This window comes from Parus major, chromosome 2 (assembly GCF_001522545.3).
Source record: "Parus major isolate Abel chromosome 2, Parus_major1.1, whole genome shotgun sequence".
Taxonomy (NCBI): Eukaryota; Metazoa; Chordata; class Aves; order Passeriformes; family Paridae; genus Parus; species Parus major.
Genome location: NC_031769.1, coordinates 134,876,004 through 134,901,126, shown reverse-complemented (window position 1 = coordinate 134,901,126; position 25,123 = coordinate 134,876,004). Strand labels below are relative to the sequence as shown.

The window sequence follows — 25,123 nt, the reverse complement described above, 5'->3', positions numbered from 1 at the left end:
GCTGAAATTTTAGAGGGTTTTTTTTTTTTATTTTTTTCCTATTTTTGCAAGTAATGATTTTTAATTGTGTTTCAAACGGTGTAGCATATTTTGCTTGGACAAAACACTTAAACAAAATTCTATTTATCATAATTACCATCTTTAAATGTAATATGGACATCTAAGTAATTTTACTTACTGATGTCATGCCTGAAAACAAATAAAATTAAGATATTCATTCAGCTTAATTTCTGGAAGTATAAATATGTGTACTTTTTTTTGTTTATTTTATCTCCTTTTTTAGAACAACAGGATACAAATGCAGTTTTTAAAAGTCTTTAAAAGTTTTTAAAAGTCTTGAAACACTTAATGCAGTCTTTTTATAATACATTATCTTATATTATTCACGTGCTTCTTCACAAACATGAACAATTGTTTCAGTGCTGCTGTAAATTGATGTGTGCTGCTTGCCTGCCACAGGGACAACTCTTGTAAACAGATTGCAGAGTAAACATTAGGGCAATGATGCTGGAGGAAGCACAGGTCTTATGAGGAGCAGCTGAGGGAGCTGGGGGTGTCTAGCCTGGAGAAAAGGAGGTTCAGGAAGACCTTATCACTCTCTACAACTACCTGAAAGAAGGCTCTAGCCACGTGGGGGTTGGTCTCTTCTCTCAGGCAGACAGTGACAGGATGAGAGGACAGAACCTTAAAATGTAGCTGGGGAGGTTCAGGTTGGACATGGAGAAGAATCTCTTTATGGAAAGGGTGGTCAGGAATTTCAGATCACTTCTTCACAGAATGGGCTGCCTGGGGATGTGGTGGTCACTGTCCCTGTGGTGTTCAGGAGGTGGCTGGATGTGGAATTTAATGCCATAGTCTAGTTGGCAAGGTGATGATCGGTCAGATGTTGGGCTCAATGATATTGGAGGTCTTTTCCAACCTAAATGATTCTGCAATCCTGTAACCCATTCTATTTTGGGTGCATATGTCCCCCAACTTAAAATCTACTCAATTCAGAGTTGATGCAAATTTGCAAAGTACCCACTTGTAAATTATTTTCTTGCAGATATTTAGTGGTAAAGGTGTGTATACATAACGTATGTAATGGACATGTAATACATATGTTTGTGTATTTATTTATATTTAAACCTAGCTATTACTATATTATTAATGCTCTAAAGATCATTTAACTCCTCTGAAAAATATTTTTGGTTGTTGTTTTTTTCTTTTTAGCACAATGTGGTGGTGGCATGTCAGACTTCAGTGGAGTGATTCTCAGTCCGGGGTTTCCTGGCAACTATCCTAGCAGCTTGGATTGCACATGGACAATAAAACTGCCTATTGGGTTTGGTATGTGTTCTTTTATGGATTTAAACTTGCTTTTATATGGGTCCAAAACATTGAACATAGATTTTAAAATATTGTTAATCTTTATCCTAGCTAAAAACCAAAAGTAATTATCATTCATTTGAAGAAGTTAACAAAACATTAAAAGAAAGATTTAAAATAGTTCTTGGTTTTTCATTTAATATATGCCAAAATTTTCTGATAAAGACAGAATTGTTTAACTAGGATTCAGCACAATTTTCTAACTTTACAGGATTGATTTCTCTTTTTGTGAAGTCATAAACCAAACAAAAAAAAAAAATAGCTGTCATGAATATTTTACACCAAGTCAATTTAGAAGTTAAAGGTACATTTTAATTTATTATTTTATCATTAAGCTTTTCTGTATATCCTAGGTGAAACTCGCTGAGCATAGAAATATTCTTTTTAAGGAAATGTAGAGGCCTCCCACTTAAAGGTGTCAAACTTCCCACTCAAAGTAGAATTGTCAGGAGCACTGGATCAAACCCATGACTGGTGGAACTGTCTTGCTGGGACTGCTACTCACATAACCAATCCCCAGCCTGTAACAGATACGGATGTTGTAATCCAGATGTAGAATTTTGTATTTCTCCTTGTGCAAACCTTTAAGAAACATTTATTTACTCAGTCCTTGACTTTTCTAGTGTTCTTTAGACAAAAATTGTGCCATTTAGTATATCATCCACAAGCCCTAGTTTAGTATCCTCCACACATTTGTTAAGGATACATTCTCATTTTCCAAGTCTCTTCTGAAGACATAAACCAATGTAAGCTTCCATAGCAACCCACAGAATATTGTGCTTGTTACTGACTGCCAACCATTGAATGGCTGATTATCACCCTTGGAGCTTCAAAGTTATGTTAATTTTTAACAGACTTCCTTTCTATTCATGAAGCTCATGTATGTTCAGCTTTCAAATGAGGATGTTATAGACCGAGTCAAAAGCTGTAGCAGAATGAAAGTATATTATATATACTTTTCCCCCTCTGTCAATTTAATAATAGGAGGATATAATGGTTGATTAACTGTTATTTTCTGTTAGGAACTCCATGCTGACTGCTCATAACTGTCTTTTTGTCTTCTATATGTCTGGAAATTGCCTCCAAATAAACAAGTTACATAATTTTTCCAAGGACTGCAGCAAACCTGTAGTTGCCATTTCCCAGGTCCTTTTTGTTGTCTTAAAGGTGAATATACATTCAGACCTTTTTAAGTCACTAGAACTTCTCTTATTTCACCATGATTTTGTGAAGATATTATCAACATTTTAATTACATTGCCTAGCCACTTGAGCAACTTTGGGTGGATCCTATGCATATTTTATTGTGAAATCTTTATTCAAAGCTAGCCAGTAGACTTGTCCTATCTAATTTTTTAACATGTGGCTCTTTTTAAGGAGCATGCACACTTGTATCCTTCTCTCTATATGCTAGTTGAATGGTGTGCTCATTTTCTTAGATAGGGTCTGTTGTCTTCTATTTTATACTTGCCATCTTCTGTCATATTCTTTGCTTGATGATACAGATTTTCTGGGTCTTCCAGAGTGAGTGTGACATCCCAAATAGCATACTCTTCTCCATATGTTCAGATTCTTTCCCTCCACTTTTTAAAGTCAGTTCTGTGGTATTTTTGATTAGCAATCCCGTGAGCCTAGTTTTATGATTCAAATGAAAGCCAATTGTTCTGCATGGGTTGTTTATATTGAAAAATATTAAACACTCCACAACATTGACTTAACAAAATTTATCTGGAGGAAATACATTATATTAAAATAGGAATTTCTATATAGAACCCAATTTGTTTGTTTGCATTTTGTTCAGAACACACAAGATTACAGTCAATAATTGATTTTTTTTTGTCTTAGCATTTTTTAGAAATAACATTGACAGTTTAATTCTGCCACTACCTGAATTTTTAGCTAGGCTGATGGGAAAATTTGTAGTGCTTCATTATGAGTCATAATGCTGTCTAGAATCCCAAATAGATTTCTGCTTGTTATTAAAAAAAATATATATATAATATGTATATATAGCAGTAATAGGTACATTATTTCTGGATCAAATACACAGGAAAAAAGTATATTCAGAGCTGTAAGGGAACAGGATATTTTGACAGATGATTTCAAAGACATTTGCTAATAAAGAAGAAATAATAAATAATAAAATAAATAAAATAAATAAATAAAAAATAAATAGTAAAAAAAATCTGGAATATTGGTTAAATTTAAAATTTAATACTGCATCCAGAACCTTCTGTCTTTTTATCCCAAATACATTACCATCTGCCTCTTCCCTCACTTTGCTACTATCCTGTCTCTCTTCCTGTACTGATTCCTTACTCTTTTTACTTTGCTTGCATTCTGCCAGGCTTATGTGTCCAATAATTCTAATTTAACTCTTCAGACTGCTATTTACACTCTACATTATTAACATACTATTTAGTTTGACTTCCATTAGGCAGGAGATTCAACTACTGAAATTTTGGAAGCAGTTTCTTGGATGAGTAAGTTTAACCACCAAAATCAATAGTTCTGAACTGCTTTGTACTAACTGAAGTTTATTCATTGGATTTATGAACTGTTGTCCAGTTCATGTATAGGAAAACTAAATGCTTCATTTTCTAGAAAAAAACTAAGGTTGCACAGATTGAAACAGGCTTGACATTTCTTACCTTTTCTAAATGAGATATGTTTGAAACTAAATTTAATAATAAAATTTCACTGTAAAAAGCAAAATGTGACCTTTGAAGAAGTGATGACTAAAACTGGTTTCAGTGATGTTGTGACTCTGATCTAGTGAAGGCACTTATGTCCAACTCTTCTGTGTAGGAAGTAAAAAATTCAAAAACTCTATCATGGAAACCTTCTATAGACTTTCACTTCTTTAACCCTTTTTAGGAAGACATTCTCCCAGTTATAAGTTACAGAAGCTTATCCACTGTATATTAGCTAATGGTGTAATGTTTTTACCAATGACACCGTGTTTATTAGCATATATAAATATATTAACTACTTTTTCAAGCAGAGTGTCCAAACTGCAAGAAGGCATATAAAAAAATCAGTCTAATAAGCTGAAGTCTCAGATAAATAGAGACAGGTGGTACTGGCAGAGCAAGGGATGAATACTTTTGAAGACTGATAAGGTTCAGAAACCTGAAGAGAAAGCCAGTGCAATACAGAGAGCAGGATGTCTGGCGAAAATGTATTCCTACTTTTGTATCAAAAAAAGCTAGTGAAAGGGAAAAAACTTGACAGCAAGGTCACATGAGCTGGCAGTTATTAATGACTGCTTAAACTTTGGACAAGTGTATGGTTCACAGGATCAAATGAAAGGCCAAAATATCATGATAGATAAAGAGCAAAGTTTAAATATAACTTGGTTCTTTGTGTAGAAAATATTTGGAAGGCTGACAAAGTCAAAGAATGACACTTATAAGAAAGAGCTTTCTTATCGCTTATAGACTGTCTTCAGATAAAGAAAGACAGAAATTATCAGGGTAACAGCAATTTAATTATGCACCTAACTTGCATATAAAATGTTTCATGCTTCAGAAAATCATTCATAACCTTTACATGGTATCCTGGGGGAAAGTTCTAGAAGACAGTGAGAAACATTATTTAGGTATGACAGTTCAGGAGTTACAAAAATATTCATGACTTTCAATAATTTATCTGACAAGCTATCTTTTACTCTCAGTTTTCTATGAAATTGTGTTGGTTGTCTTTGCCAGAAACACCAGTAGGACTCAATCATCTTTCTAATGAAACCGCTGTTGGTAGATGGTGTCAGGGAGCAGAATGGTCCCCTTGCGTGGGCTTGATTTCCTGAGTCTGAAAAGGTTTTCAGCCTGTCAGTGGCTAATTTTTTTCCCAAGGGAATGTTTCTTGAGAGATTCTTTCTCTTAAGGACAATTTCTGTAAATAACATGGTTGTCAAAACAAATCTGTATTCTGATTGTTTTTCTCTTGTTCCACCAATGGGACTAGAGAGGTGTTGTTCCCTTTACCAAACACGTTAAGTCTGTACCGGAACACGTTATAAAAGGTACCAAAAAACAGACAATAAAGCCCTTCTGATGATCTTCTTCTGGCTGTTGAACTGAACTCATGCATCTTTATTTCATGTCCAATGGCAACACCCTTGTTATCCAGAAGAAGGCAGTCAGAACTGCTGAGTGCTTGGATGTTCATAAATCTATGGGCCCAGGTGGGATCCATCCCAGGGTGATTAGAGAGCTGGTAGATGAGCTTGTGAAGCTTCTTTCCACCATTTACCAACAGTCCTGGCACACTGGTGAGGTTCCAGATGACTGGAAGCTGGCTAGTGTGATGCCCATTCTCAAAAAGGGTGGAAAGGAGGATCCTGGTAACTATAAACCAGTTAGCCTGACCTCAGTAAGTAAATAAGGTAATGGTGAACTTTATACTGAGTGTCATCACGCTGCACTTACAGGTTGGCCAGGGTATCAGACCCAGCCAGCATGGGTTTAGGAGGTTCAGGTTGTGTTTGACCAACTTGGTCTCCTTTTATGACCAGCTGACCCACCTGATGGATGCAGGAAAGGCTGTGGATGTTATCTATTCAGACTTCAGCAAGGCCTTTGACACTGTCTCCCACAGCATCCTTCTGGAAAAGCTGCAGCCCAGGCTTGGACAGGAGCACTTTGTGCTGGGTTAGGAACTGGCTGGATGGCCGGGCCCAGGGAGTGGTGGTGAACAGTGCTGCATCCAGCTGGGGGCCAGTGACCAGTTGTTTCCCTCAGGGGTCAGTGCTGGGGCCAGTCCTCTTCAATATTTTTATTGATGACATGGATGAGGGTATTGTGTCTTTCATTAGTAAATTTGCAGATGACACTAAGCTGGGAGTGTGTGTTGATCTGTTGGAAGGTAGGAGGGCTCTGCAGAGAGAGATCTGGAATGGTTGGATAGGTGGGCAGAGTTCAATAAGGTGAAGTTTAATAAATCCAAGTGCCAAGTCCTGCATTTTGGCCACAACAACCCCCTGCAATGCTACAGGCTGGGGATGGTGTGGCTGGACAGTGCCCAGGCAGAAAGGGACCTGGGGGTGCTGGTGACAGCAGCTGAACATGAGCCAGCAGTGTGCCCTGGTGGCCAAGAAGGCCTGTGGCATCCTGGCCTGGATCAGGAGTAGTGTGGCCAGCAGGAGCAGGGAGGTCATTCTTCCCCTGTGCTCAGCACTGGTGAGGCCACACCTGGAGTTCTGTGTCCAGTTCTGACCCCTCAGTTTGGGAAGGGCGTTGAGACACTGGAGCATGTCCAGAGGAGACAACGAGGCTGGTGAGGGGCTGGGAACACAAACCCTGTGAGGAACAACTGAGGGAGCTGGAGTTGTTTATCCTGGAGAAAAGGAGACTCAGAGGTGACCTTGTCACTCTCTACAACTCCCTAAAAGGTGTCTGTAGTCAGGTGGGGGTTGATCTCTTCCTCCAGGCAGCAACTGACAGAACAAAAGGACACAGTTTTAAGCTGCACCAAAGGAAATACAGGTTGGATATTAGGAACATTTTTTTATGGAAAGACTGATAAAGTACTGGAATGGTCTGCCTGGGGAGGTGGTGGAGTCACCATCCCTGGATGTATTTAAAAAGAGATTGCCATGGTTTATTTGAGGTGTTAGGGCATAGGTTGAACTCCGTGATCTTGAAGGTCTCTTCCAACCTAGTGATTCTGTGATTCTGTTCTATCGCATTATCATGCCATAGTTGCAAAATATCCAGACAAAATACAAATTTTTCTTTGTTGTAACTTATGTAGAAGTATGTTATAAACAGGAAAATGTTTAAGAGCTCTATAACTATTCAGTGCATAGAATTTTCTTCTCATGCCGCATAATTTTTGTAATACATCACCTGGTTAGAAGAGATGACTTCCTAACGGATAGTAAGTTGCCTTCCTATTCCTTACTGAACCAAATCAGAAATTTCTGTCACCAAAACTATACCCCACAGTGTGTGTGGGGAGCACTCACATATATTCCTCAAGTACTCTGCTTTCACAAGTCCTTGGTGTACCAGCAGAGGCTCTGCCCGCCTGATACCCTGAGCTGGACCCGAAGCCTTTCTGCTCACCATTCAGTCCAATTTAAAGTTTCCTGGCAAGGGATAGATGTGCAGCTCCCCTCACATTAGGACTGGAAAATATACAGACATTTGCTAAGTAGCTCATGATTTTCCACCTGGTTATTTTCTGCCTTTATCACTGTAAGATGTACACACCTTATTATCCCTCCTGGTTTTGGTACTGGTGGTGTTTATTAGCTGACAATGTTTTTCAGGTGTCCATCTGCAATTTTTGAATTTCTCAACGGAGACCATACACGATTACTTAGAAGTTAGGAGTGGATCTACAGAAACTAGCACCGTTATTGGGAGACTGAGTGGCCCTCAGCTACCAGCCTCTCTGTTCAGCACAACCCATGAAACCAGCTTGTACTTTCACAGTGATTACTCACAGAACAAACAAGGATTTCATATTGTATATCAAGGTGAGATTTGGACATTCTTATGAGAGATCAAGGTGGCTGTTAAAGATTTTATGGGGTTTTGGGGATTCCTAAAAATAAAGAAGAAAGTTCCAAGCTTTAAACATTGAGATAGAACAGAAGAATTAAGAAAGCTAAGATGAAAAAATCAAATTAATTGCATATTTTCTTTAAAGCCAGGTCAAATGCCAGCAAATGGGTAATTGCCAGTATCTGAAGCTGATTGACATATAAATTTACATTTCATGCCTTTACAAAAGAAACATCTCTATTCAATGATTGGAAGCATAATGGAATTTTAATTTTGAATAATGTGTTCTGGATGGTATAGATCTAAATACTATTTTATATTACTGTATTGATGTAGGCTTGTGCAAATTAATGTCAACCCAAAATTCTCCAAATCCATTTTATTTCCTAGTTCACCATTTCCCTGAAGGTTCTTGTTCTTTTGTACCCAAGTAGGTCATGCTGAGCTGGTGAAGATCACGAGATCATAGTTCTATTTATAGAATTGCATTTTCATTTAAAAGGGATTAGATCACCACTGTTCATGAAAAAAGGTCAAATGTGTATTTTAAAGTAGACCTGTTTTCATTATATGAATAACACCTAAGAGTGTTTTAAAGAGTTTTTACTTTAGAGCAGTCTTCTATAACTCTTTTAATAGTAACAAGTCCAAATTGATTTGAACTCTGTGTAACGTTCTGGAAGTGAGCCACTGTAAAAAGTATTAGCTTTTAAAGAAAAAATCAATTTGTGGCCTAAACTGCTAAGGACAGTAAAAATGTAGGCCTATTAATAGTAGAAGTAATAATTTTGGAGATGCTGCCATTTGTCAAAACACTGGAAAGTTCTTTTCTGTGTTTTAACCACATCAGACAGAACTGATTCTTTCAAACATATACAACATGATATTCTTATACTTCAAATTGTACACAGCTTATTTGTTCTCACATTGGTAATAAAGAGACAGTGCTTCAGATCTTCTTGGAAAAAATCACCAAGGTGTGTGAGAAAAACTTGTTTTCAAATTTTACTTTTCAATATAAAGTCTTTGATATTCCAGTTCATTATAGAGCCTTTTAATCCTTCTGTGAAAAACAAATAAATGTATAGACATGTTTATTTCTCCTTCCTTTAAACATAAGAATGTAAAACCTGACAACTCCTATTGGATCAGAAAAGCACTTCATCTGTCTTGATATAGTATCTTCAAACAGCAAAAACAAATGTTACTTAGCAGCACAGAAGCGTAGCTGCTTTCACTGTACTTCTCCAGGATTAAAATCAATGATTTGATCATCACCATCATGGAACTTTGGTTCCCATGGGCTGTCCATGACTTTTAATTTTTTTCTAATTGAAAGTTCTTTTTTTTTTGAGATAGTCACAGTTTTTATTTTACTGATTTTTCCACCATTATTATTGTTTATTTCAGCATATCAGCTGCAAAGCTGCCCTGATCCTCGACCATTTCGTAATGGTTTTGTTATTGGAAATGACTTTACTGTGGGACAAACTATTTCATTTGAGTGTTTTCCCGGCTACACATTGATTGGAAATTCAGCTCTGACTTGTCTTCATGGCATCAGCCGCAATTGGAATCATCCTCTCCCCAGATGTGAAGGTATGTCCCAGATGACCTATTTCATCATTTGAAAGGCTTTCTAAGACTTTTAACTGAAGTTATTTCAGCTTTTTGGTTTATAGAGGCCTGTGTTTTTACAGTGGGGTCTTTTCAAAGAAGTATTCAATTTTGCACATTGAAACCCAAGACACACATTAAAATTTTAACAGAGAAGCTGAAATGTTTTGTAATATGAAATCTCTGAAAACTTATCTGAGATAATAAGTTTACTTTTGGAAGGTTAGTCTGGAATGTGGAGATACATGCTGCTTGTAATCTAGGTGAGTCAATTGTCACCCTGAGAATCAGACCTTTCGATATTGTTTTCATAATTTCTAGCCACTTTCCCAGGAAAGTAACTATAAACATAGATGTTTATACATTCCATTAAAGATATGCCTTTTGATGGACATCTCTCACAGCCAGTGTGGTCGGGCAGGTGATAACCTGACTATCCAATCCCTGGAGGTTGTTGAAAACCTATAAATTCTGAAAGAACAAATAAACTTCTTTCCTTTTTCATCACACTTTGAGCTGTGTCTGTGTGAATCATTTCATGTGCAACAGTGACAGGCAATGCCGTAAAAACTCTGAACTAAATTAAGAAAAAAAGCTTCTATTATTGAATTTACCAATTCTGGCCACTTAAGTTCTTTCTTATCAGTTAGAAAGAAATGTTACAGGTGGTCTAGAGCAAAATTGTCCTCCAGCCAGTGCTCTGTGAAATTGTTTGTACGTGTTTTTTCTGAATGGAATTCTTTTAAAATTACTTTTTTTTTAACCTTTTACATTTGTTTTTTTCACTTTTACTTGAAACAATTAAGAAGGTTCAAGAAACTGTGACTTGCACAGAGCTTTAATTTTAAGGAGGCAGAATGACTGTGGTGATTCTGCGGAAGTGTTTATCTCTTCCCTAGCTATGCTGAAAGGAGCCTGTCTCTAAGCAGCTGGCCAAAGAAGGTCAGTCCTCCACTTAAAGGCCTTGCTTCCCTTTATATTGAATGGTAAAACTCATCATTGAGAATGGGATCCTCAATATCATGTGGGAGAGAAATGCCCAAATAAAAACCCCCAACAACAACACAGCAACACCCCACCCCCAAAAAAATCTCCAAAATCAAATGCAACCACCCAAATGGAAAATAAAAAGCTCTCCTGTTTTCTGGATTTTTGCACTATATTTTGCATGATATATCCAAATTTTGGTACTTAAATTAAAACCCTCATTATTCAAAATTCCTTCTGGAGTCAGTGAGCCGTAGGAATTTCTGGGGGATGTGGTAGCTAAATTAAGACCTAACTGATACTGAATTCAGAAGGGGAAGCCTTCTAAAAGACAGATGACACACCTACACTGTCTTTTTTTTTTGAAAGGGGAAGAAGTTAATTCATTATAATTAATTTCACCACCCATTTTCTGGATCCTGTGGAATAGTAATGTCTTTGTAGTTCATGTCTTAGCTAAACACTTAGATTTTCCTGTTAGTTTGTTCTAGCTGTATTTTCTGTGCCTCACAGTCAGAACAATTTATTGAATGCAATGATTCTGTTTCTTTGAAATTCCTTACCTGAACCAAGAACTTAATTAGTAAATTCTGAGATGCCCAAAGCATGTTGTTGCTCTGAGTATCAATTTTGGTTAAGTTCCTGAACAGTGTCTGAATGGTTTTTGTTTCTACTTAATTTGATATGAAAAATGAAGATTAAAAAATCCACCAACTTGATAATAGAGATCTAAGATACATGTTTGCTGCAAGATTACAGACTGTCAACACCACTCAGCTCCTAGACAGATTTTTTAAATTACATGGGGTGTTGTGCAGATACTCACTCTGGTATTTTTAGTAAAGGGTTTGTGACATTTTTATGCTACAGATGTTTATGAGTTGCTTTTTATTTTTTCTTTATTGTTGCAGGAAAAGGATAATGAGTTATCTTCTAGTTCTACTTGGTTTGATTTGAGATAAAGGTCTTGTGTTCAAAAGCATTAAAATGAAGTAGGCTTTTTTTGTATATGCCTAGTACCAGAAATACATGGCATGTCTTAAATCTGTATTTTCTTTAATGTCTTTATTGTAAAACAAGATATACCAAGGCTTCTTTAATTTCTCAGACTTCTTGAAGCAGACAATCTGAATTAAATATGACTAAACTGGCTTCCCCTTTAAACAGTTTTGTTCTCTTGCATCCTGATGCACCTAACATTCTTTTAACCTGTGCTCAGCATCATCTAATACTCTGACCCTTCTTAACTCATCTCCCTTGCTCTAATCTGTTTGAATTGTGTTCCCTCTCCTTTTCCAAGAAATCTTGTTGCCTGACAGTCATCAGACCATATCTTCACTCCCTTAAGACCTGGCTGCAAAACCATTTCTGTCTGTACTGCTCAACCCCCCTTGAGACTTTAAGGTTTAAGCTGAGGAAAAGCGGTGCCCAAGCTGTTGAGTGAATGATTGAAGTATCACTGTGGAGGTCTCCCTACCCTACAGTTCAGCACCAAAGTGTATAAACATAAACCACAACACATGCTTTTGCTTAAATACAAACAATGCATAACTCCTATATGTCAAACCTGTATGTCAAAACTGCTCTGGTTAGAAATTTTTCAACATATTTTAGAAAATCTGTGTTGCCATACAGTGCACCTTGTGGGGTGGAGTGGGCAAAATAAATGTATGCAAAATAAAGCAAATTATACAATTTTAAGCTTTGTTTACTTTTCCAGAACTAGACTTGTATAACATTTCTCTTCTGCAATAACTGGGTAGTGTCATAGTCAACATTTATCTGAAATCTATGGAGAAAATAATCTAATTTGGACTAATAATTTTTCAGAAATACATAATTATGAAAATCCAGTATCTGTATGGTATCTAAAATTAGTACTCTTCAACATGAATAACAGAGAAGACCCTTATTTTATCTACCAGAATTTATATCCATAAATACAAAATTACTATTCATACTATTGGACACGATGTTTTAATTAAGAAGTTCACCTCTAATCTTCACCCACCCCTTGACCTTTTATGTGCCTTCTTTCATGTGTTATTTTTGCTTGGCTATCTTTTTGTGACACATGAAAACAATTAATGTGATTTGTTGCTAATTTGTAGCTGAAATATACACAAAGCCCTAACAAAGTAATTTTCAGTTGTGAGGGGAATTTTACCCTGCATGTATATATATATTTCTTTAATTCCAGTTCTGATAGTATTTGTGACATCAGAATTTTTATTTTTTTTTATCTTTTTTTTTTTACTTTTATATGACCAATACTGTCAAAATAGACTTCTGACCCTGCACAAAGCTGAATAAAATCTGTTTTCTTTGCACAGGAATGGTCATATGCAATGAAGTTAAGTGCACCAAATGTGTTCCAAACTAGGGCTTCTATATAGTGTAAGCAGAATGTAAAAAGCATTTACTGTCTATTTTTAAAAAGTGTCTTTTTTATAGCTCTGTGTGGAGGAAACATAACTGCAATGAATGGCACCATATACTCTCCAGGATACCCTGATGAGTACCCAAACTTTCAAGATTGCTTCTGGCTTGTGAGAGTTCCACCTGGGAACGGAATCTACATCAACTTCACAGTTCTCCAAACAGAACCGATATATGATTTCATAACTGTCTGGTAAGAAAACTCTTTTGATGTTTATTTGATCTTCATGTGACACTATGTAAACAAATATGAATTTAAAATATATTTGTGACTTTCCCCTTGAAACTGGTGTTCTCTCTAGGAGAAATGACTGAGTTGCACCAATTCATGTTTTTCAATGGACCATTCTCTCTAGATAACACTGGACAAGAAATCAAAAATAATAGTAGTGTTTCTCAGTTTGTCAACAAAGAAAATCCTACAGAGATATGCTTTAACAGCTCATCAACAATCAAGAGAAACAATGCTTAAGAAAGGAGTGATAAGAGGTTTCAGATGTGTGTATTAGCGTTTTAGAAAAGGACTACTAGAAACTGAAGTAGAGCAACACTTCATTAATTTCTTCCAAGCTTGCTTCTTTTATTCTTAAGAGCACATAAAACAAGAGGCTCTATTTGTATTTGTCTATGACAGAAAGAATTGAGCTAACAAGAACTGTAAACAAATTATATTCTCGTGTACTTGAATCCATGTCTGTCATGGCTCTGCATGATGACCCCCAGCAGAAGCCTATCAGATTAATCCCCTACCACATATTTGAAGACGCTTAATGGCTTTAGTCCTCATTTGTACACATGTAAAAATTGTATTATATACATGATGGCTATTTGATTACATAACTTATACCATTTCTGTGATACTATTTATTTATAGCACAGATCAAAAATTTTATAGTAGTTTCCAAAGCAAAAAAACCCCATTTTATTCACAATTCAAATGCTTCAAAGCATACAATCTCCCTGCTAAAACAGAGGAAAGGGTCGATATGCCATAATTTGGACAAACATATTACTGTAAAATTTTCAAAATAGGGAATATCCATATTTTTATTTTGAAATTATTTTCTTTTAAAATATAATGTGCTAATAACTAGTGAAAATAATTTAAAATTTAATTTTCTATTGCTTAATATTTGAAAATTCTAATCTGGAAGGAATCCAGGATGAACAGTTAATACTCTTGTATCATGATGCTGTTCTCTGTACAGTTCCGCTACTGTTTAGTACTAATTTTAATTTAATTTTTCTATTGAAATGAGTATTTCATTTTTCCATAAGGTAGCAATGATCCTACCAGCACTACATGTGTTTTTTAAATAATAATATATTTATTATTTATATATAATATTATCTTTATATATATATTATTATTATTTACATATTACATATAATATTATATTTATAATATATATATATATATATATTATGTATATAAATAATATACAATACTATTGTACAAAATAATATCAATGCATTCATATTAAGAAGTATTCGAGAAATTAATCAGCTGCATACCATACTCAGTTTTGGTTAAACCTGCCAATAATTATATTAATACTTAAAGACATGACCATTCATATAAAATTCATAGCATAACAACAAATTGAGAAAACTCTGAATCACTCACAAAAATAAACTTTAAATCAATTCTTATCTATCCATATATACTGTAAAATGTAAATGATAGCTGTAAAATGTAAATGATAGCATTAAAGCAATTAGTTATGGGGAAAAAAGCTAGGTTAAAAAATGCTGACATTAGAGTATATCTAAAAGTAACGTAGAACAAGCATTGCAAATAAAATGTGTATTTATTAATGTCAACATTCACTTTTCAAGGGGAATCTTGTATTCAGCAGTCTGTAAGCATTTTGGGTTTATTTTTGCTAAAGCCAATATTCATTCTTGTATTTTCAAGTTATTCTATTAATTAATTCTAATAACACTATTTATCTCTGAATTTTCCTAGAAATTATCAGATTCAAAAGACTGGAGAACATGAACAGTATTAGTTTTATTTATTTTCTGATAGCCACATTTGAAAGTAGAGATACACAAATGTCATCAGAGGCTGTGGCAAGTAGGTGAATTACAATCACAAATACAGTAGTTTTGAGTTGGCTGCAATTTTTATTAGAAAGTAAGAATTTGACTTTCAAAAGGTGGTTGAATTCGTATTCAGTCCACATACAGGATATGAAAAGGTCTTCAGCCCTTGATGTATGTTTTATCTTATTTTAGTTGTCTCATGTCTTTTAGTATAATCTAGGGAAAATTTACTGCATTTATGTAAAATTTGGAGAAATTATAATAATTATTTGGACCAAAAAAAAAAAAAAAAAATTATTCTGTTTATTTTTCTTAGGGATGGACCAGACCAAACTTCCCCTCAAATTGGACAATTTAGTGGCAACACTGCATTAGAATCAGTCTATAGCACTTCCAATCAGATTCTGATAAAGTTTCACAGTGACTTTACTACCAGTGGCTTCTTTGTACTTAGTTATCATGGTAAGTGTGACAAATTAAACTTCTTCATTGTTTATACTGGTCCCTGGAGGAAGAAAAGGCATGAAAAAAACATTTGCTTTTTCTAAGAAGAGTTGCTATCATTATATGATTGACCATTACTAGGGTAATGCAAACATATGAAAGACTAACATTAATGATGAAACTAAGTTATTTTCTTGACCAGATATTAAATTTGCTATTAGTCAGACAAAAATAAAAAGACTGCACTATGATGAGACATGGACTAAGAAGGCAGCATCAAGACCCTTAAGTTCAAGATGCACATACTTTTATTTTTTATAGTAATCTTAAAATTCCTGTGAAATTTAAATGTTTTTGGAGGACATTAAATTTCTTTCTTTCTGACTTTTGCTTATTTTGAAACAAGTGTTGTTTTTGTGGATACCAATGCTAGTGAACTGTACCTATGATATATTGTTTACTACCCTGTATAGTTCAATGATAGTGAACTATATAGTGTAATTAACATTAATCTGCCCTTGAATTAAATACTGGCTGAATGAAAAAGTGTGTGAGTTAATTTACTGAATTCTACATCATTTTGTAGTCATGTAGACTCTCTGTGGCCAAGTGTCTTTTACATTGTTATAATTACCAGGAAACAGATTGAGAAGAAAGGGTGGGTTCAGGTGCTTTGTCAATGCTCCTTGGATTGAATGTCCTAGGAAACAGGAACAGGCTACATCCTGTTTTCTGGATCCTGGTCAAATTTTGTCACTAGAAGACTTTCTTTTTGACTTATTTAAGACAGTTGTGAATACAGATAGACAGAATTGATGGCATTAAAGGAAGTTTAAGCTAAGCAAAACAAAACAGAAAAATACATATAGCCTACAATGAAAAAAAAAAACAAAACCACTAGCAACTGATTATGGAATAGAGACTCCAGCAGGGCTAGGCAGAGAGGGATCACAATTTCCATTCCAAATCTTGGCATATAAATTGCATGTATCAACTTGCAAAGGACAGAATGTCATTTTGTATTCATTAATGAGTCCATATGTACTGATATCTATTAATTTATCAATATATGACCAAACATATGCTAAGAAGCTTATGGAACCATACATTTATTCAGATTGAAAAAGACCTTTTAGATTCTCAAGTCCAACTATAAACCAAACACTGCCAATTCTACCACTAAACCATGTTGAAAAATAGCACATTTCATGTCTTGTAAATACCTCCAGGGATGGTGACTCCACCACTTCCCTGGGCAGCCTGTTCCAATGCTTGGCAACCCTTTTGTTTAACACATTTTTACTAATTCCAATCTCATATAGAATAACTTGAGGCTATTTCTTCTGGTCTAGTAATTTGCTAGTATTAAAGTTCTCTAAAGATCTCCTTTTACTTGTTTCTTTTGTTGTGAAAATTATCATACCACAGGTGTGGGCCCTAATGTGCAATAAAGATGCAAGCCAAGCACCACAAAGATTACTTATAAAGAAACTTTAAAAGATTTTTGTACTAATGTTGTCAAGATAAATAAATCTGTATCTTGGAGTCTGTGATCCTTCATATCAGCTGAAAAAAAATTGTAGTAATAAAGGCAAGGTAGTCAAGGAGTCAAATAAAGCCTAGGAGTCAAATTTATTTAAAATAAATAATTTTGGGATTAAAATTAATGTTACTCCATTACCCTAAAATGAGAGACATTTGAGATGAATTGTATGTCTTATTTATTGAATCAATTTTAATTTTGTGATTTTTATTATTTTTTTTCTTAAGATGCAAACAGCACAGCTATTACTTGTTTAATTGTTGTTTATTTTAAATTGCATTATTCTGAGGCTTTCTGACTCACTGATTTAAGATCTTCATTACATGATTGAAGAAAAGGAGTGTAATAGGAAGATATCATGTAAGGGTGACTCATTAGTAACAAAAGGTCTTACTTAAGGTATAAATTTAGTGATTTTCAAAAGTTTGACCAATTAGAGTACTAAAGTATCTAATCACATGCAGCAACCAAGAATCTGTATTACTGAAGCTGAACTGCCATCTAACATAAGTAGATGATATTTTGTGCTAAAGAGAAATCCTATAAACTAACACTATATATGAAAACATAATGTTAATGAAAAGCAACCATACTTCATCCTGAATGTACATTTTAATACAAGGAAGACTCCACTGTAGGTAAAAATATGTCCAAGTGATTTCTTTTGCCAGATTTCTGTCCTAATTTTATTAAGATCATATTTTATTTTGTCTGTCTCCAAACATGGGCTCATTCTCTTTGGATCTCTGGGGAAAAAAATCAGTCTGAATGATTTCTGCATACGCTTCCTGCTTATCTTTCTATTTATTTCACGTGGTTATCTTGCCTGGCTGTTCCCTCATGTGCTAAATCTCAGAAAATTATTTCATGTGAAATTTCAAATGAGAATTTTGAAAGCAGGATTATTCTCTAGCACTATCTGCAGGTGATGTGTGCTCCACAACTGTTTATTTATTAGGATATTTCACATTCAAAATGCTTCTGTCAATTAGTTATGCTGCCTCTGTATAATCTATGGGAAACCAAAACATGTATTTATTACAAGGCTTCAAAAGTGGAAGAGTTCAACAATAAAATTGTATTATAAAAAAAAATAATAAAATAATCAAATAAAACCAAACAATGTAATGATTGAAAAATACAAAAATACTTGTTTTTTGATGGGGATTGCTCTAGTGAGAAAATTGGCAACCACTTATAAACTGCTTATGTTATTTACGAAGAGGGTTTCGCCACTAGAACTAAATAACTATTTGAGAATGCAGACACAACTTGCAACGTTTTCATTTCCTTTCTTTTGATTCTTTTCAAAGTTTCAAAATAAATTGAGTTTTTATGTTTATCCTGGTAGATATTAAATCAGTTATTGCATGGCTATGATAACGGTTTGACAATGTCAACTGTACTTTGTTCCTGTTTATAGCCTATCAGCTCCGTGTCTGCCAGCCTCCAGCAAATATACCAAATGCTGAAATTCTAGCTGAGGATGATGAATTCGAAATAGGTAATATTAAATAAAAAAAAATTAAATAAAATTTGTTTATGAAATAAACTTGCTGTACACAGGGTGCTCTACAGAATGGAAATCATATTTGTAATATTTTAGATTTTTGAAATACATTTTTTAAGAAATCACTCCTCTTCGCTATGCTTCCTGAATCCCATCTATGTTTACAAAAACTCTTTGTAATAAACTTAATTTTAAAATACACCTTTCATACTGTTTAATATAAAATAGTGTATCACACTGAAACAAACAAACAAAACCCATAAGAAAACATGTAGACAATGGTATATTCTATGGCAGAATTAAGGTTCTGTGACCTAAAACGTAAAATCAAATTTGTAAAAGTTAGGAGGAAGGGGATGACATTCTCACTTTCTGAGACATGTCAATAATATTACTTAGCCACCTATATTTCAAAGAAATATGATTTATATAATCTGATTTCAGATGTCTGGTCAGCTAGTTTTGCTCACGTGATGGCAAAGAAAATATTTTAGTATATGCACCAATAGATGATTAATTACGTAGGTCAAAAAGAGAAATTACATTTTTTTCCTTTTTCTATGTAATACAAACATAAAAACAGAGCTGCTGGGATATGCAAGTTTTTACTTTTATTGGTGCATAAAACTATATGAATTTTTGGTTTCTTAATTAAAAAATGACAATTTGTTATTCTCAGATGCCAAATCTAGATAGCATCAACAAATCCATTTGCTATTTAATTTTTTTTTCCCCTCAGGATTGGATGAATTACTGACTTGATCTTAGACCTTTCTTTAGTTTCATAATGGTTATCATATAAATTATATTGCTTAAAGCTTTGTGGGCATTTACTTCACATAGCATCAGTCAAACCCAGACAACTTACCAAACTAACTAACAAATAATGTGGTGGAAAGAAGTGATAGATGCAGCACAGTTTGCAACACAAAGCTCATTTACCACATTTCTAAGACTAATCAAAGTTGTTTATGCCAGAGGTCATTTAGCCCATTGTATAATATGGTGTTAAGAAACTTCATTAATCAATAATGTTTTCAAAGCTAAAAGCCACAGTTAATTGCTGTTTAATGCTTCTTTTGTTTGTTTGTTTGTGTTTTTCCCTGTGTTGTTTTTTCTGAACAGGAGACATAATAAGGTACCAGTGTCAACCAGGCTTTACCCTGGTTGGCAATGAGATCCTGACATGCCGACTAGGGGAAAGACTTCAGATGGATGGAGCACCACCAACTTGTCAAGGTTTTTTTTTCCTTCCTATTTTCCTGCTGCCAGACCAGTTCAGTGGTGATTCCTTAAATAACTTCTACGTCTCTTTACATAAGACAGCATACTGAAACTATTTCAGACTTCTGATGATTTATCCCTATATATTACTCTTTGTTTTGTGTCATGTATGTCAGATATTAATGCAAAGTGATTAGTAATATTCTAATGAACTTCACAAGTTGAAAGATCTGCTGTTCTACTTTATGAAAATAATTTTACAATTATTTTTTTTTTTTCCTTTTTTTTCAGGGAGTCTGGTAAATAATGAGATTTTCTTTTTTTCTACAACATAATAGTATGAAAATTTATATGGGAATTTTCAGAAATGCTAAATTAACATAGCATAGATTTGGGTGAACAAGCTCACAAAATAATTTTTCAGTGCAGTTTTAAGTACTTCCTTTTTTTATTCAATGTGTTCTAAAAAAACAGGTTTTCTCTGTGTGTGTGTGTGTGTGTGTGTGTGTGTGCACATGCATTTGGTTGTTCACTTTTCCTCTTATTGAGAGCTGTGAACAGAGAGATAATGCCACCTCATTGTTAAGGTCAAAACGATTACAGTCCTGACATCACATTTTAAACCAGTCTTTATTAAGATGAAATTAAATCTGTTATGCTAGAATGTAATTTTTCCATAATTTAAAAAAAAAAAAACAACAAAAAGTGAGATTTTTCTTTCACACCAAATTAGAGATTAATCTCAAATTTGATTAGAGAGCAAATGAAGAAGGCCTTGCACATGGTTCATAAAAAAATGGAATCTCTTTGAATTTCCAGTAATGGACATGAGTTTATGTTTTTCTACTAATTCTTCTGTTTATATCTGGAAGGATAAATAAGGACCTACTGTAATAAACATGTATGATAAAGCCTTCTCAAGAAAAAAAGACCAAACCAAAACACCACAGCCTCATAAGAATTATGTTAAAATATGCCATTTTGATTTCTAATAGTTTCTGTTATACTCCTTTGTGATCCATCTGTTCCAGAGCTTAATATTCTAACATCTACACCAGGATTAAAATACTTCCTGTACCAAATCAGTCATAATAAGTATGTTTGATCTACATTTGTATTATATGAAAAATACTGCCATCTGGTTTTTCTACCAATCTGATGTTTTGGTGTGTCCTTCTCCAGAAATTTTAATTCATTAACATATCCATAAAACACTCAGGATGAAACATTTGGCAAGAGTAAAGTAATTGTGAATAAATATACTACATTTACAAGTAAATCTTTAATATTTTACTGTTCTTATCAATGTTTAAAGTTACAAAATGGTGCATAATATAGATGTAAGAAATTATACATCAGTATATTAATTTTTAGGACTTTATTATTACTGTTATATTCACCTAAAATTTCAGCTGAGAGTTAAAAAAAAAATCTTGCTTAAATATAATCTTTTCCTTCTGGAAAGCTAGAAGAGTCTACACTTACAACTGAATAAGCTATTTTCCCCTGATTTTATGGACAAAACTATGCAGAAGTCAAAATTCACAGCAGTGAGTCTAGTTCTTAAAAATGCAAAGTCAAATTGAAATGTGAGCTTTTTAAGAACTTTTACACTGATAATTTCTGAATATCCAGACATTTATTAGATACAAATGTGTCTAGAAATATCTTCCAACACCCCAATTTAAATTTAAATCCTTACTTGACAGAGATATAGCATTTAATAGGTGGAAAACCATAGTAACCTGCAGGCATTGCTTTAAATGTTAAAAGGATGCAATATTAGATAGGGCAAATAGAGACATATGTGCTGATCCTGAGGCATCCTCCCTGTGTGTGTTGCTGAAGGCATATTTGTATTCAATGCAAGACCCAAGACAAAAACTTAGGAATGATGAATTCACTTACCATAGTTAACCTTTTATCTATCAGATATGAATGCTAAACATTAGTTCCAATGCTAAATATTAGATCAATGCTCTTATAATTTCTGTTTAAAGCAGAATGAAACTAACATGGACTTCAGAGTTAGATTCAGAAAATTAAAAAGAAAATTGCAAAGGAATTTGTCAAATTCTGTCAAAAATGGCCAGTCCAACTGGCAACCTAGAATAAAGAGCTGCATATTTTCTTTTGTATTTATTTATATGATGTCTAAGTTAGAAGATAACAGTATATAAGTTAAATTTAAATAATGAAAGATGAATAGAGATATTTATGGAATCTAAAGGCAGCAAAAATACATGCCAGAAATTTCTGTCTTTCATGACTTTACTCTATTGCACTGGTCTACAGATAAACTACCATACTTCATTGTGCAGAGTAACACACTACCTCAGAGACACTTTCAAGGAAAAGTCTAAGTTCTTCTGTTGTTCCATATTAATATTTGTTTATTAATTCTTTTCACTGGGTAGAGCATATGTTTGTTTTTGAATTTAATACTTTTACTCCTGATGCTTTAACTTTGTGCATGTTATATGCTTTAGCCAGTGTAAAGTGACATTTCAAAGAATTTTTCTTTAATTTTTGACTTGAAATAATTTGATACCTACATTCAAAATTAATTCATAAATAAATCTGAAGCATGCTGCTGAGCAGAATTTAAGTAACAATATATTAGTCTTTAATCTAATGTATTGTGGTAAAGATAAATTAGACAAATGAGGAATTCCTAAAAAAAATAAAAATTGAAAAAAGCTATGTTTAATATTTATTTGGTAGTTTTAATTATTACAGGTTAATTTACATCACATTTAGTAGTATTTAAAACTATGTCACTTTTTTTCTCTGTTTTTCTCTGGTGTGTGTGTCAGCTGGATAAGCATTTCTTAAAATTCTTGTAGATTTCCTTTAAGTGTGAAAATAATCACTAAATTCCACAAGTTTAGCCAATTTCTGTCATCTTATTTAGTTAGAAGAGTATTGTCTGAACAAAGCATGTATCTTTGCCCTTAATTTTCCTTTAAATTAGCTTCTACTTTCAGGATAAAATGAAAATTTCAGAGTAATAATATCCAAACTATATTTTGAATTATAATAAGGGGACCCTGGAAAAATTCTGTAATGGTGACTTTTAACTGTATCTCAGATACATATACTCTGATTCACATAAAAATTATTTACTCAATTCCCAAGGGAATCTGTTTAACTGAAACAAGTCTTTCAATTCTCAATAAAATTCTTGAGGGATGTTTAGTTGAAAATCCTGAAATTAAGGACCATTTGCAAGGCAAAACAGCTGCAAATAAATGAGCGCAGCCAGATTACTGTTGTACTCCTCCTGCCACACATTTTTATATAAAAATATGTCTGTATGTACATATAAAGCTGAGAGGGTTACTTTTCATGAGATGTGTCACAGATTGTACAGCACTGTAATTTTACAGGCAGATTCCCGCCATATGGGTTTTATTAAGTGGTGTGGAGGTGCTATTCAATCTCTACTTGAGTAATTAAAACAAACACAGGACACAAGAAACAACTTTTGAAATTTAGCAACTAGATGCTAATTTGCAACTGAGATACAAATATTTTTTTAAATCTATGGGCAGATACAGTCTTTCAAGTTCAGTTTGGATGCGTTTGCAGAGGTATGGACTAGATGATCTTCAAAGGTCACTTCCAACCCAAATATTCTATGATTCTTACAAAGTTTTTATATGAAGATAAATACTATTTTTCTCTACCTTTCTCTGCTTTTCTATGTTCTTTATCTCTCTTCATAGTCCAATAACTTTTTCAACATAAAACTTGATTTTTGTAATTTATGAGAGTATTATTTCCAGTGTTCTTGAGAAAACAAAGATCCTATTATTTTTCTTGTGTAACTCAGGACTAACTCATTTTCATGTGGGAGTTGTCAATATAAAAAGATTTCAAAGCTCCTGTTTAGCAGTGTTAGGTTCTGCATATACTGCAGGCATTTCTTCAGATATCATGAAGCAAACACATTTTTGAAAATATTTCCAATAACATGGTAATGTCAACTATTTCTAGTTAATGAGATTATTATTCTTGTAGACCTAGTGAATCCAGATAAATTCAAAATTAAATCTCTTCACCATATTTTAAATCACCATGTTGTTCAGTTTAAGGAAATAGAATGAGTAATGCAGTTCTTTTAAACTGGGGAAAATCTCGTCAATCACATGAACTAGAAATAATGAGCTTTAGATTTTTTTGCCAATTTTTCTGTTTCACAGTGCTCTGTCCAGCCAATGAAATGCGTCTGGATTCAACAGGCGTAATCCTGAGCCCTGGATATCCTGACAGCTACCCAAATCTCCAGATGTGTGCATGGACCATTACTGTGGAAAAGGGTTATAATATCAGCATGTTCTTTGAATTCTTCCAGACAGAAAAGGAATTTGATATACTTGAGGTTTTTGATGGTAACTATAGGATGAATAACTTTGGATGATACCTTGTCTATACCATTGTTTTTTCTATATTGCTTCTGGCTAATTACTATTTTTTATGCTTATTATAATTTCTTAGTCTAAGAAATCTTAAGCAACTATTTTGATTTGTTATAATAAGAAGAACTGCTGGATTACTTAATTTTAAAATTGTACTGCATGTCATACTTAGCAATAATTTTTGTTTTGAGCAAACCTATAGCTACCAGTTATATTTCATTTTTTAATTCAAATTAATTTGCCATTTGGTTGAAGGATGTTTTGCATGTGTATTAATTGTGAGCATATGGTTTATTCTATGTTAAACTTTTTAATTCCTTTTTGTCTTCTTTTTTTCTTTCCTTTGTACCAAGGACCAAATAGTCATAGCCCATTGCTTATATCTCTCAGTGGAGACTACTCATCTTCTCTAAATATAACCAGCAATGGCCATGAAGTATTTCTCCGGTGGTCAGCAGATCATGGCACCAATAAAAAGGGTTTCAGGATAAGATATATAGGTATGCAGATGTGACTTTCTATAATGTGCATAAAATTTCACTGTGGAACATTTGTTTATGTGAAAAGGGTAATATAAGCTATGTTTGGTATCCTTAATTAACCAAACTGAAAGGAAATCCAATCTGTTCATATATATAGAATATAATGACCCTCATATTGTGAGGAAAAAAAGCCCCACACATGTGCTCTGTAGAGAATTAATAAAAGACAGGGCTTTAAAATGGCATAAACCACTACTAAATATAGAGGAAGCATATTCCTCCTTCTCTCTCCCATTTATTTGCACTTGTGTGCCTCTTCATACTGGGGTGTTTTTCTAACTAGATCTTTATGCAGTTCGCCATTAAGAATTTTGGTGGTACAGGGGAAAGCATTGCAACAAGGCAGGAGTGAACAGCTATAAAGTGGAAAAATATGAGACCCTGAAAGGTTGAACTCTTTATAATTTAAAGTTCAACAGAAGCAGCAACCAACAATAAAAGAGATAAATCAGCAGGTAAAAAAGCCAG

General features: G+C 33.8%; 1 protein-coding gene across 3 annotated transcripts in view; it reads left to right on the top strand.

Annotated features, from left to right (window-relative positions):
- The window catches only part of CSMD3 (CUB and Sushi multiple domains 3), a 569,626-nt gene that overhangs the window by 470,201 nt on the left and 74,302 nt on the right, over positions 1-25,123 (top strand). For all 3 annotated transcript variants that reach the window (XM_015619103.1, XM_015619106.1, XM_015619105.1), the window contains 9 exons: positions 1,213-1,329; positions 7,642-7,851; positions 9,290-9,478; positions 12,938-13,115; positions 15,288-15,433; positions 18,382-18,462; positions 19,594-19,707; positions 23,898-24,086; positions 24,467-24,613. In XM_015619103.1, coding sequence (XP_015474589.1) covers positions 1,213-1,329; positions 7,642-7,851; positions 9,290-9,478; positions 12,938-13,115; positions 15,288-15,433; positions 18,382-18,462; positions 19,594-19,707; positions 23,898-24,086; positions 24,467-24,613 — 1,371 coding nt within the window. The remainder of the gene's footprint in view (positions 1-1,212; positions 1,330-7,641; positions 7,852-9,289; positions 9,479-12,937; positions 13,116-15,287; positions 15,434-18,381; positions 18,463-19,593; positions 19,708-23,897; positions 24,087-24,466; positions 24,614-25,123) is intronic.